The sequence below is a fragment of the Mustela lutreola genome, chromosome 15, assembly GCF_030435805.1.
Source record: "Mustela lutreola isolate mMusLut2 chromosome 15, mMusLut2.pri, whole genome shotgun sequence".
Lineage (NCBI taxonomy): Eukaryota > Metazoa > Chordata > Mammalia > Carnivora > Mustelidae > Mustela > Mustela lutreola.
This window is the reverse complement of record NC_081304.1, coordinates 33,062,688-33,077,223: the sequence shown is the minus strand read 5'-3', so window position 1 is coordinate 33,077,223 and position 14,536 is coordinate 33,062,688. Positions and strand designations below refer to the sequence as shown.

General features: G+C 39.4%; 1 protein-coding gene across 1 annotated transcript in view; it reads right to left on the bottom strand.

The window, feature by feature from the left end:
- Positions 1-14,536, bottom strand: part of PPM1E (protein phosphatase, Mg2+/Mn2+ dependent 1E) — a 221,882-nt gene that overhangs the window by 13,356 nt on the left and 193,990 nt on the right. The window contains exons 2-4 of the mRNA XM_059149327.1: positions 12,531-12,649; positions 4,537-4,736; positions 603-791 (exon numbers count right to left, since the gene is read on the bottom strand). Of these exons, the coding sequence (XP_059005310.1) occupies positions 603-791; positions 4,537-4,736; positions 12,531-12,649 (508 nt within the window). The remainder of the gene's footprint in view (positions 1-602; positions 792-4,536; positions 4,737-12,530; positions 12,650-14,536) is intronic.

The window sequence follows — 14,536 nt, the reverse complement described above, 5'->3', positions numbered from 1 at the left end:
TTTACTTTTAGATCTTAATATAGAGCCCCTGTCACTCATTCAGAGTAAAAAACCTTAGGTCTGATTAACCTTAAGAAACTAGGACATGAGCTCTGACTTTTCTTCCTGTAAAGAGAAGAATCATCTAAGGATTCGCTCTCCAAGCACATTTTCCCTCAAGAGATACACAGTGAAACACTGCCAACCCACTGAGAACCAAACGTATGGGAGTAATCCAGCTCCTGTTTCCTTTTTAGTCCATTGTTTTAATCACCGTATCCAGATTTTGTCAGCAAAAGTCTGCTTAGAGAGATGGTCCTGGTGTGAAGCTGACAGGCACTGGTAAATAAGAAAGCTAAAACTCACCTGCCAAATCCAGCGAGGGACTGGCTTTCTAGAAAATTATAACTTAGGAGTTTCTCTATAGCACATCATATCGCCCCACTAAAACCCTGAAGAGGGAATTAGAACTACAACAGAATCCAATATTGTGGGTCAAGAATACAGCTTGAAAGAACTTTAAATAATGCCTGCCCCAGAAGAGAAGATCTAAAACAGCTCCTGAACTACAGGTGAGCTCAGCTAGTGCATTCGTGGTTGGAATTTCTGAGAAAACAGCATACCTCCCTGGCTGCTTTCTGCACAAACCGCTCATCAGTGACCCGGAAGGCCCGGCACAGGGCCTCTGCGGGATCGTGGGGGAACATCTCCTGGCGGACTAAATTAACATGCAGGTGGATGGAGGCATAAATGGCAGCATCCACTCCCCCATGGCCATCAAATACGGCAAAGTAGGCTTGTTCTTCTTGGTCCTGTCAGAAGAAAAACAGAAACTGTTAAGGAAGTGAGGCACAGCCTGACTCAAATGACCCAGTCCTTCTCTGCTGCTCCCGTCACCTAGACAAGGAGACAACGTGCTTCTCTTTTTCGACATGCCTGATCGCCCGCTAACATACCTGCAGTACTAGGGCATCTGTGTTTACGCACCCAACACTGCAACACAGCGTGGCCAATTAGCTCAGGCTGAAGTGCCCTGTCGGTGAAAGTCGTCGTCTTGTACCATGGAAACCGCCCACAGGCAGTTGCTTTAAAACTGCTGTTACAAGTTGTGGGAAGGGGGGAGGGAAGGGAAAGGATGAGGAGGAATTGAGCAAAAGCTGTTCTGGATTGCGTATTTTTTTCAAAATGAAAGTATTCTAATAAAATTAGAAACTAAGAACAATAGGAAATAATTGGCCTTCAGCCCAAGACCAATTATGTTAGGATGTTTAAAATACTGAGGGCGCCTGAGTGGCTCAGTGGGTTGGGCCTCTGCCGAAGGCTCTGGTTGTGACCTTAGGGTTTTAGGATCGAGCCCCGCATTGGGCTCTCTGCTCAGCGGGGAGCCTGCCTCCCCCTCTCTCCTACCTGCCTCTCTGCCTACTTGCGATCTCTCTTTCAAATAAAATCTAGGAAAAAAAATAAAATACAGAGATAATGAAAGCATACAGATATTTCTAAACTACAGTATCTTCTTCATAAATCATAATCACATTGAACACTCACTGTAAATAAGAGAGTCTCTAAATTGGTTAGCCAAACTTAAAGCACATCAGATGTCCAAATGCCCTATAACCATTTTGCCTCATCCCCTAACCAAGATTTAGCTTCACACTTTCTGGGCCATCCACTGCTTGAAGCACTGAGGCAACTGCCAGAGGAGGATCTTCTAAACCAATGGTGTCTTGACAAAGGAAGCCTAATCACAATATTACATTTAAGCCATTAAGTAGTTTGCTTCTTTATCTTCAACTCCAGTGTGTACATCTCAGATCTAACTTACTTCAGAGATCTGTAGCTCACTGAATGCTCACTCGAGTCCTAGACTCCCTTTAGGCAACAGTATGTAATCATTTTCATGTACAAGCTTTGACTTAATACTTGGGCTCTAGGAACTGAGTCTAGGCCCTGTCATTCAAAGGAAATCAAATATACAAAGTAAATCAGGTAATTTTCTTGTGCTTTTTGCCTCATTTGTTAGCTAGGGATTTGGAAGAACTACTAAAACAACAGGTATATCTGTTTTGAAAAAATTCTTTTTAGGCACATGGGGGTGGCTCAGTTGTTTAAGGGTCTGACTCTTAATCTGGCTCAGGTCATGATTTCAGGGTCATGGGATCAAGCCCTGTGTTGGGCTCTGCACTCAAGCACGGTCTCTGCTTGTCCTTCTCCCCCTGCTCCTCCCTCTCTCAAATAAAATCTTTTAAAAAATATTCCTTTTTTTTTTTTTAAGATTTTATTTATTCATTTGCCAGGGAGAGGGAGAGAACACAAGCAGAGGGAAGTGGCAGGCAGGTGGAGCCCAATGCAGAACTCAATCCCAAGGACCCTGGGATCATGATCCGAGTGGAAGGCAGATGCCCAACCAACTGAGCCACCCAGGCATCCCAGAAAAAATTCTTTTTAAAGAGTATACTACATTTACAAAAGTACCAAATATAAATGTCCACAGAGTAAAAATACCCAAATATTATGGAATCAACATCTAACACAGACATTACAACTAGTTAATTAAACAGAACTATCTTGAAAAAAAAGTCCTGATCTGGAGAATTTCTACCTATACTAAGGTAGTACTCATTTTTAAACAACTCAGTTGGTAGGATATGGGTAAAATTGAAAAACAGCATATCTAAGCAGTTTTTACACGATGAGTGAGCTGATGTGGGATCATCACAAAGAAGGAGGGAACAACAATACCTTTTTGAGGCCATGAGAGTATAACTTTAAACAATGTCAGATTGGTAGGGAGATTCTTAAACAATATAGCATCCAAAGAAACAGAAGACAGCCAAGTGGACCTCTTAAAAAAATTAGTGTACCTTTTAAATAAAGAAAAGTTTTCCCTGTTATAAAGATGATATATTGTTTATTTGGACTAATAAAGAAATCTATATTATCCCACCATTCATAGATAACCAGTCTTTTTTCTACATATATATTTTAGATAAACCAAAATTAGAATTATACTATACATAAAATTTTTAATCCTTTTTGTCATTTAGCATATCATTAGCATTTCCCCCATGTCATTATTACTCAGACATTTGAAATGAATATGTACTATACATCTTATGACCATATTATAGTTACTCCCTATATGACTTTGATCATTTCTAGTTTATTATTGAAATTGTTATGTAAGACATTTATGTCAAAACATATATGTAAGAATTACCTGCATTTGTGTCCTTATGATATAAAATTAAAAGTGAAATTACCAGATCAATGGTAGTGAAAATATACAGATTCTAAGTATGTGTTGCCAAATTGCCTTCAAAACTGTTTCTCTAAAGCAAGGTGTTCCTTTCTGAGTTAGGCCTTAGGGCTGATTTTGAAGCAAAATGAAAACCAACCAGGTCAATGAACATTAACAATGCCCTCAGATCTGAGTATAATTTCAAGTGGGTGTGGTGATAGGAGGATTGTTTGTCACATTAAAGTTCACCTTTAAGGTAACATTTGCATGGGCATGGTAGCAGTTGGAAACAAGGATATTCACATATTCTAAAGGAATTTGGAAACAAAGCTGATCTATCTTTGTACCATAAGCACCAATTACCAACCTACCATCACTGCTTATCAGACCTTGACAGTTAGCTAAAATTTAAATTTAGCTGCTAAATAAAGGAAATATTGTGCTTTGTATAAATTACTACATTGTAATTTTTAAGTTATGGACTTGAGTGAAGAAAAGAAGCAAGTGACAGGCAGAGGAAACAAACCTATCTCTGTTGGCACTAACAGAATACAGTTAATAGAAAAAGAAGAGAAAGATAACAAGAAAATGGTTATTAAGCTGACAGGACTCATATGATCCAATTTGTCAGTCACAGAGATTCATGAAATGTAATTCCATCTACTTTCCTTATCTCAGAAACTGAGATTTTAAAAAGAGAATCACAGTAAATCAGAAAACTGTCTCAGTCTTAAAGTCATCCTTTTATGTTTGTGTTTTACGTTGCTTCAACAACATAGTAATGTGGGAACTTAATAAACACCATCTGATTGTCCTGTAGTTTCCTTTTTAAAAAACAGCTTTATTGAAGCATGGCAATTTTCTTTGATGCTTATATTATAGTTTATAGAATAGCACAAAAAAATAGTAGCTTCCCTTGCCTTCATGGAAGGGAACTGAGCGTCCAAGACACAAGGACAAGAGAGATTTTTGTTTTCCAATCTGAACCGTATGAATATATTACCTATTCAAATAATATAAAATCGGGGCACCTGGCTGGCTCAGTCAGTAGAGCATGTGACTCCTGATCTCTGAGTAGGCGTTCAAGCCCTACGTTGGGTGTAGATTTTACTTAAAAATAAACAAACAAACCAAAATAACATAAAATAGTTTCTTTTCTGTTTTCTGATGCAAGCAAATTTGTGCCCCTCTGCCGTCAGTCCTATTCCAAACCATCAGGATACTATTAGAGGTATATTAGAAGTTCTCTTTATAGAAAAATAAGACCATGAAGGTGTTTTTTTTTTAAATCTCATTGACTCTTGAGAAGGGCCCTTTACCTCTAGATTGAAGAGCATATTAAAGTCAGGAATGCAGACATGTTTGTCTTCCATTTTCCTGCGCATGTTTTTGATGGCATGGATTGACGTCTCATAATAAAGCTGGGGTCTCCTGCGGAGAGGGAAGTCTTTCACCCAGCTGCAGCAAATCTCGTGCAGTTTGCTGAAGACAGAACGGGCCAATTTCACTGTTTCAATCTCTGTGAAAGAAACACAGACACCCCCAGTGAAGAGCCTTGTAAAGCTGCTTTTCACTTGCCTGCTTGGTAAAGACAGAAGTAGGTCACCTTCATCAAGTACCTGCTCAACAGAAGTTCCTCCTGAAGAGAAATGAAATGTTGCTTCTGAAGAGAGAAAACGACAACCAATCTAGTAGAAAATCATCACCCAGCAACTGCCACTATGATATTCTTATGTCATGAGGAGAAAACCTCTGGCCAGGGTTGAATCTACTCCTAGACTGGATTTCTTCCAACCCTCAAAGTGCTCCGAGCACTGGTTCCCTTTTTGTTGGTTGCCGTGGTTATCATCTGGAGAGCCAAACTCCCCCTGCTTAGAAGAATGACTGAAGGGGGGCCTGAGGAGCTCAGTTGGCTAAGCATCTGCCCTTGGCTCAGGTCATGGTCTCGGGGTCCTGGGATCGAGACCCGCATCAGGCTCCCAGCTTAGTGGGGCGTCTGCTTCTCCCTCTCCCTCTGCCTGCTGCTCCCTCTGCTTGTGCTCTCTCTCCGTCAAATTATAAATAAATAAATAAGATCTTTAAAAAGAAAATGAATGACTGAAAGATGAACAGTAGTTATCCAACCAACTGGATTATGAAAGACTTATGAAAACATCATTTATTTACCAAGTACAGGAATGAGAGTTTGATAAACTTTTTCTGTCTCTGTCTTTGTTCTGACCTCTTCCTTTACCTCCTTCCAGTTCCCTAAAAGTTTTTGGCAACAGCTTAAATAGTTTAGCTAAAGGTTAACAAATGTGGTAAAAGTTTTTTTTTTTTAAATTCTTTAAGGAAAAAAGTACTCTTCTAAGGAAAAAAGTACTGTTAGGGGGTGCCTGGGTGGCTCAGTCGCTATGCATCTGCCTTTGGCTCAGGTCATGATCCCAGGGTCCTGAGACTGAGCCCCACATCAGGTTCCCTACTCAGCGGAGAGTCTGCTCTCCCTCTTCCATTCCCCTTGCTTGTGTTCCCTCTCTCGCCATGTCTCTATCAAATAAATAAAATCTTTAAAAAACAAAAAAACTCTGTCAGGACACCTGGGTGACTCAGTGGGTTAGGCCTCTGCCTTCGGCTTGGTCATGATCTCGGGTCATGGGATCGAGCCCCACATTGGGATCTCTGCTCACCAGGAAGCCTGCTTCCCCCCTCCCCCACCTGCCTCTCTGCCTACTTGTGATCTATCAAATAAATAAATCTTTTTTAAAAAACAACAACAACAAAACAAAAAAACTTCTGTCTTATGGGTGTAACCCTGGGTAGAACAAAGGAGATGACAACCAGAGGGTTCTTCACCTTAGACTGTTAAGTCTACTACTTGACCTATCAAGTGGAGTAGATAAGCTGACTTGGGAGGCTGACTTGCAGCCCTCGACGGAGGGACAGGTGTGTAAACCTTTCAGGCAATACTGACTAGTGCTGAAGAGACTGTATCTCACATCACCCCAGCTCCAGCTGCCCTCTACTCAAGATGCAGCTATTAAATAACGAAGGGGAGATTAAGTATTCTCAAGCCAATATTTTAGAGATCCCTACATCTCAGATAAAAAGCTTTCGAATTCTTCAAAAATTCTTATTTTTTTCCACTTTACTAAATCAGATATAGCTTGACAGCCTGAGAAAACGTGTACCAGATGGGCAATAGCTGCACGTGACTCCTCTGCTCTAGAACACAGATCCCACAGGAGAGAGACTTTGTGTTCTAGAATGGCCCAGGAACTTTTCTGTTTCTTTCCCTGCTGTTGCTTTAATCTGCAACTTCATTTACCTGTTTTCTTATTCAAAATCCTTCCAACAGTGACTATATTCAGAAAGCTTATCTGAAGGTTTTCAGTTGCCTTTCTTCTCATTAACATAGTATACATTGGTAAACCATGTTTTTGGCTCTATCCCCCTTGACATTTTTATATAACTGAAAATCAAGGGTATATTTAAAAGAGAAAGGAAGTTTAGCAAGCAAATGCCACCTGGGGAGGTGCCTATACAAGGGGAACCTGAGAAGGTGTATATAAGAGGGAAAAATACAAGCTAGTATTTTTATTGTTTTGACAAACTTCAGTCTTTATTTTTTAAAGCACCAGTTGCCAGAAACGATCTCTTTCAGCCAGCAATTACCTATTTGTAGCACTCCAACCCAACTGGTCTTTGCAGCAGCATAGGTGTGGGTTTGACTCAATCACAACAGAGGATTGCAAAACAGTAAGTGATTTTGGAAACACTGAGGGAGAGTGGAGTGAGGGTGAAACAAATCACTGATATTAACTGTCAGGATAGTTCTCAGCTTCCCAAATAATAGAAACCATTATATCATTCTTTGGCTTGTATATTACTCTTACTATATAGACCTGCACTGTCAAGTAAGGTTTCTCACTAGCTACATGTGGCCATTTAAGTTTAAATTAATTAAAATTAAGTAAAACCTAAAATTCAGTGTTTGGGTCACATTGGCTATACTTCAAATGCTCTGTAACTATGTATGACCAATGGCAGGTAGAGAACATTTCCATCACTGTGCTGTCTTTGGGGGCAGCGCTGGGTAGATTCAACTGGTTAGGGGAGGCAATACCAGTTTCCTCTAATATTTAGTAAACCAGTATATCTGTTCCTATCCCCTCCCAGTTGCTTCTTCCCTTATGTTCCCATCACACCATCTACTATAGCTCTTGCCACATTTTATAACAATAGATAACATTATTTAAGTGTGTGTTACGTCCTCTGTCTCTGGAACATTTCACAAACAAGTAAAACCATTTCAATCACAGGTCTGTCTGACTCTGACACCCATGCTCTTCATTTCCCAAATTAGACTGTAGATACAGATTGTGTCTTAATCGTACTTGATTAGTCATAGTTCAGTACCTAGCAGATAGCAAGGGCTCATTAGATGTTTACTGAATAAATGGATATGCAAACTTACATAAAGTAACTACTAAAAAATGTATGCTTTTTTATCATCTATTCTATAGGTTTCACTGATCGCTCCACCTATTTCTATAGTGGTACCATTATTTTATAACTATCATAATTTATAACATGTTTTCAGATCAGGAGGATTAGCTTTCCTACCTAATATTAATTTTAAAAGATGTCAATTTGTAGTTTGACCTGTTTATTCATCCAGATGAGTTTTCTAATTATTTTGGCAAATTTGAGGGGGGAAATCTGTTGCCATTGTTTTGGGATCATCTTGAATTTGTAGAGTAATTTGCAAAAAAATTTGATGTCTTTTCATATTGAGTCTTATCTAGGAACAAGTTATATTATTTCATTAATTTAAATCCTTTTTATGTTGCTCAGTAGGGTTTTAACATAGGATCCAGGATTTTTTTTTTAAAGTAATCTCTGTTCCCAATGTGGGGCTCAAACTCACAACCCAGACATAGACAGTCACATACTCTTACAAATGAGCCAACCAGGTGTCCGAAGACATCATATTTCTTAATGAATTTATTCCTAGTTATTTTGCTTTATTACGTATTTTGAGTCAGAACTTTGCTTTAATGTGTTACTTGCCACCTAGCAAACATTCCTCTTTCTGCCAGGGACATTTCCTTCTCTACTCGCAGTCCATGTGCATCTGGGGGTAAAACATGTGGATCCAGTCTAGCTAATTAGACAACCACATTCCTCTGACTATACTGATTGGTTCAGGAATTGGAAATAATCCAAGCTGAGCTGGTTAGAGTGAATCCTACGATTTATGTATGAAAAACTGAGTGAAGTTACTCTTACTTTGCTGCTTAATTTGAGTAAGCAGATGATGGGCAGATGATGACCTAGTGCTTCTAGCAGTCATCTTGCCACCACATGGAGCTGAACATAAAATCAAAATTAAAGTCCTGGCTGACTCAGTCGGTGGAGCAAATGACTCTTGATCTCAGGGTCATGGTTTGAGCCCCATGTTGGATGTGGAGCCAACTCAAAAAAAGAAAAAAAGAAAGGGAGAAAGAGAAGGAATGGAGGGAGGGAGGGAGGGAGAGAGAGAGAGAAAGGGACGGAGTGAAGGAAAGGAGGGAAGAAGGAAGGGAGGGAAGGAGGAAGACAGCGGAGATCTGGAGAAATGTTGGGTTAAGATGAATCATGTGAGGCCTTGAATCTAGTTGTGTAGCCCATATGTTAAAGAGGAGCCAATAAATTCTGTTTTATTAAAGCTAGTCTGAGTTGTGTTAGTGGTTGCTTGCAACCAAAAAATTCTTAAGTACACATTATGCATACATGCTAGATTTTGGTCTGAGCCAAACTTTGTCCTACAAAGTCCAAGATGTACTCATCTAGTTCTACTTTTTACGTATACTTTTAAAATTAGGAATGGGTCATTGAATTTTATAAAATGCTTCTTTGGGCATCTTTTGAGATTATTCTGGTGTTTTTCTTTTGACCTTAATATATCAATTATCCTAATGGACTTCATATTTTTTCTGTTTTGTTTATGGTCTCAGCATAATGTGAACCTTATGGTAGGCCCTCAATAAATGAATGAATAAACTATTGTACTCAATACACAAATATTTTACTTAGGATTTTTTACATTGATACTTAGATTGATCTCTCATTTCCTTCTTTAGCTTTATTTCAGGCAAGTTTTCATATCAGTTTTATGTTTTGCAAATTTTCCTTCCATATGCAATTGGATAATTCATTTTAAAAACCATTAGAATTGTCTATCTTTGCTCATTTAAACATGTTCACCAGGAGAATTACCTATTCTTTGTCCTTTTTTAGAAGATAGCTCCTTGACAATCTTAAACTCTTTCTTCTTAGGTTAAGTTTGTCAATTTGTATTTTTCTAGAAAACACCCAGGTCTTCAGATTTATTTACACGAAGTTTTCATAATTCTTTTAATTTCCTCTGGAATGCCTTGGGTGGCTCAGTTGGTTAAGTGTCTGTCTGCCTTTGGCTCAAGTCATGATCCCAGGGTCTTGGGATTGAGTCCCACATGGGACTTCCTGCTCACTAGGGAGCCTGCTTCTCTCTCTCCCTCTGCGGCTTCCCCTGCTTGTGCTCTCTCTCTCTCTTTCTCTGCCAAATAAATAAAGGCTTTTTTAAAAAAATTCTTTTAATTTCCTCTGTGTTAGTGACAATTTTCCCCTTCTTGTTTTTAATTTTTACATAGGGATATTTCAAATTGATTTTAGGTTGTCTGAAGAGGAGTTATATCTGCCAAACTAAATTTGTACCGAGAGATACAAGGTTGTTTAGCAAACACTCTGGTAGAGATGACATAAACATGAAAAGAACTTTAGGTTAAGGATTTTTTTTTAAGTCTATTTTTGGAAACAACTGAGAGGCAAAGGCATTCAGTGGGGACTTGAGTGCCTTGAAACCAGCAGTGCAGGCTTTACCCAGCATGCTCCTCTCCCACTCTGGCATACGGATAAACCCTGTCTGCCCACCCCCACCCCCAGATTCTCCTCAGTGCAATTCAAACTGAGGGATTTGGGTTAAAGAGATTAAGGATTTGCAAAGAGTTAGAATTACAATAGATCATTCTGAATCACAACCCTGGCAAGGAAACAACACTGGGTAATCTCTTGAAAAAATAGAAAATCAGAATGACCAATGATACCACCAAAAGAAAAAAAAAAACCTCTTCATTTCACTTTGCTATCTTATGGGGGTTCAGTTCTAAAGCAAGCATGCAGGGCTACACTCCAGTCTTGCTACGTTAAGTATTCTCCTTCTGCAGGGAGTGTAGAACATCAGCATATAAATAATTGCTGCTTGAAATGGAAAAATAAAATAAAAAAGGGTGTGAAAAAAGAGAAAATTGTCCCAAGTAACAATCCACCCCCTCACAGCTGTAAATTACTCATTAGTCGTTAATGTCACTGTACTGAGCTGGAGCTGAGTCAGCCACCGCCCAGGCTGCCGTGAAGCCGAGTTCGTTTCCCTCATCTTTCATTACAGGGCTTTCACGACATGCATCAGTACCAGAGGAAAGACCAATGCTTTGTAGCAGGAATTCCATCCAAGTTGACTCTGGAGCAATTTGGTTCCAAGCGAATCAACTACTCTCAGTAAAAACAAGAGAAGGAATTCCTTTCTTGCCAATTTTCTATCAAAAATGATCTAGAAAAAAAAAATGATCTAGAAAGACAGAGGAAGAACAGATATATTTACTTTTGTATCTGCCTCAAGTTCTCTGGGATCTCATTCTCATTCATTAATATATGCTCTGTTCCTTATGCACCATATTTAAAGGCAAATACTTATAATAGAACAAAGTGAAATATTAAAATTCCTTAACAATTTTGAGTAGTAATTCCTAATTTTTTTAAAAGATTTTATTTATTTATTTGACAGAGATCACAAGTAGGCAGAGAGGCAGGCAGAGAGAGAGGGAGAAGCAGGCGCCTTGCTGAGTGTGGAGCCCGATGTGGGATTCCATCCCAGGATCCTGAGATCATGACCTGAGTCTAAGGCAGAGGCTTAACCCCCTGAGCCACCCAGGCACCCCAGGAATTCCTAATTTTTACAAAAACTGCTATTTCCTTAGATCCTGTAAAATATGTATAAGCCTAATATGTTAATAAATATGCCTTCATTAATAAAGCCTCTTAGGAGCGCTTGAGAACCTCAGTGGTTAAGCATCTGCCCTGGGCTCAGGTCCTGATCCCAGGGTCCTGGGATCAAGCCCACGTCGGGTTCCCTACTCCTCTGGGAGCCTGCTTCTCCCTCTCCCTCTGCCCGCCACTCCCTCTGCTTGTGCTTTCTCTCAAATAAATATAATCCTTAAAAATAAATAAATAAACAAATAAATGAATAAATAAATAAATAAAGCTTCTTAATTTGCCTGGAATAAAGATGTACAGTGATCCATGCAATGAAATCACATGTTACATAGTTGTCATGTAGAACTCTACTTATTTATTGGTAGAAATAAAATTTAATAGGGGCGCCTTGGTAGCTCAGTGGTTAAGCCTCTGCCTTCGGTTCAGGTCATGATCCCAGGGTACTGGGATCGAGCCCTGCATTGGGCTCTCTCCTCAGCATGGAGTCTGCTTCCTCCTCTCTCTCTGCCTGCCTTTCTGCCCACTTGTGATCTCTGTCAAAAAAATAAATAAATAATCTTTAAAAAAATTAATATAATTAATGAGAAGTTTTGTTACAACTGATTTCTTTAATTTTTATATGATTTTTTTTACTTGGATTATTAAAGGTAAGCTAAATATTTAAAGTATGTCTTGCTCAAACTCTCTCCCCTCCCTCTCTCATCTTTTCTGTTGTGTCTTCACACTTCTCACTTTACTCTTTCCACTTATCTAGGCATTTTATTAATTCTGTTAATATTCTGATATTATCAGACCATATTTGGATAATATTGTTATATTAATCTCTTGCTCCAATTATCATATTTTCAAAATATACCTGTATTTTTCTTTTTCCCTCCTTTTTTTTTTTTCTTTTTAAAGACTGTATTTATTTATTTGTCAGAGAGAGAGAAGAGGGCATGAGCAAACACAAGCAGGAGGAGCATCAGGCAAAGGGAGAAGCAGGCTCCCCGCCGAGCAAGGAGCCCAATGTGGGTCCTCAATCCCAGGACCCTGGGATCATGACCAGAGCAGGTGCTTAACCAACTGAGCCACCCAGGCGTCCCTTTTTCTCTCCTTTTATTGACTAGTTTGAAATACATGCATTTTTTTTCTCTTGCTACCGCTATAAAATCAACAAGTGGGTAAACATAATTAGATTTCATATGTGTAGACATTCTCTGTGGTTACTATACATGAGAATATTTTAGTATTTTTAAACAAATAATGTAGAAAAGGTACTCACCCACAGTCCCTTCTGTGCCATCTGTTTCCTTTGGGATATAATGTGCAGAAAGGTCACTCTGAAGGACTTCGTCTGATGTGGCTCTGGCTAAAGCAGCAGCCAAAAAGGAAGGGCAATTACTGAAATAAAAAAGGCCTATTTCAGTAAGAATTAGGAAATAATACATTTGATATTATTACCAATTATTAACATAGCTGTCTCAAAACAAAATTGTGTCTTTAAACACTATTCAAGACATATTTATTGAGTGCATATTATGTGCTATACACTCTACCTTGGCTCTGGATATACACTGGTGAGTAACACAGACATGGCCAGTAGGGCTTAAAATCTAGTTAGGGAGACAGATGATAAATAAGTAAACAAACAGGACACTACTTAAAATTGGGATTTTTTTAAAAAAATATTTTATTTATTTATTTGACAGACAGAGATCACAGGTAGTCAGAGAGGCAGGCAGAGAGAGGAAGGGAAGCAGGCTCCCTGCTGAGCAGAGAGCCGGATGGATGCGGGGCTTGATCCCAGGACCCTGGGATCATGACCAGAGCCGAAGGCAGATGCTTTAACCCACTGAGCCACCCAGGTGCCCCTAAAATTGGGATGTTTTATAAAAGAAACAAACAGGGTACAGAATTATAGAAGAGGGAGGGTCAGGAATCCATGTCTTGAAGGATAAGAAAGATTCGGTTCTGTGGATTTGGGAAGTTGGGAGAGAATATTCCAGGCAGAGAAAACAGCATGCGTATAGATCCTTTCTGAGAGCTTGGTATGTGTGAAGAACTGAAAAAAGCCCAGAGAAGATGAAGTATGGTGGATAAAGAGGGAAGATGGCAGGGAATAAGGTCAGAGAGACGGGCAACAGCCAGTTATACGAACCATATAGATCATGGAAAGGAAAGTGATCGCACTCAAAAGTGCACTGGGAAGCTACTGAAGGTTGTGAGCAAGAGCAAGCCATACCCAGACATATTAATTAAAATATAACTTTAACTGCTATGCTAAAGGAAATCGGAAAGAATGAGGAGGGTGGCCAATAAGGAGATTGTTGTAATCCAGGTGAAACTGAAAAAAAAAATTATATATTCTAAAAAAAGAAAATACAGAACTTGCTGATTATTAGAATATAGAAATAAAAGAAAAGAATTAAGACTGAGTCCTGGGTTTTGGTCTGAGCAACTAGGTGAATGGTGGCATCCTTCACTTAGACGGAGAAACCAGGAAAAGAACAGGTTTGTGGAAGCAAAGGGTAAAGAAGAAAACAAGAGTTAATTTTAAAGCATGTTAAGTTGGAAATACCTTTGAGATACCCTAATGAAGGTATCAAATGAAGTGAAAGTTATTAGACATTGTAGTGTGGAGCTCAGAGATGATAGGAAATTTGGAAGTCATGAATGTATGGATGATATTTAAAACTACTGAAATAGACTGCATCACATAGGAAGAAATTATAAAAAGAGAATTGCCTCGTTTTCCAAACCCTTTCAGAATAGGAAAGTTATCTCATGCCTCACCACTGTATGTTGGGGAGTTCTAGGAAGGGTTTAAATAGGTTTTTTTTTAAGAGTTTATTTATTTATTTGACAGACAGAGATCACAAGGAGGCAGAGAGGCAGGCAGAGAGGTGGGGGGCGGGGAGCAGGCTTCCCGCTGAGCAGAGAGCTGGATGCAGGGCTCAATCCCAGGACCCTGAGATCATGACCTGAGCCAAAGGCAGAGCCTTAACCCACTGAGTCTCCCAGGTGCCCAGATAGTTTGCTTCCTTTAGTCACCACATTTTTATAACAAGTGGAATTATACTGAAGAGGCTTTCATCAAGAAATTGTACCCACGGAATCTCACCTGCACTTGACCTCACTGAGTTCCTAAACCTCTAGTCTGAGCCTGAGGCCGATAAGGGATGGAACTCTGGGAGACATTATGGGGGGTGGGAGTCAGGGGAGTGTATTTTAAATGTGTGAAGGATGTGAATTATGTGGCCAGAACAGACATGGCAGGGGCACCTGGGT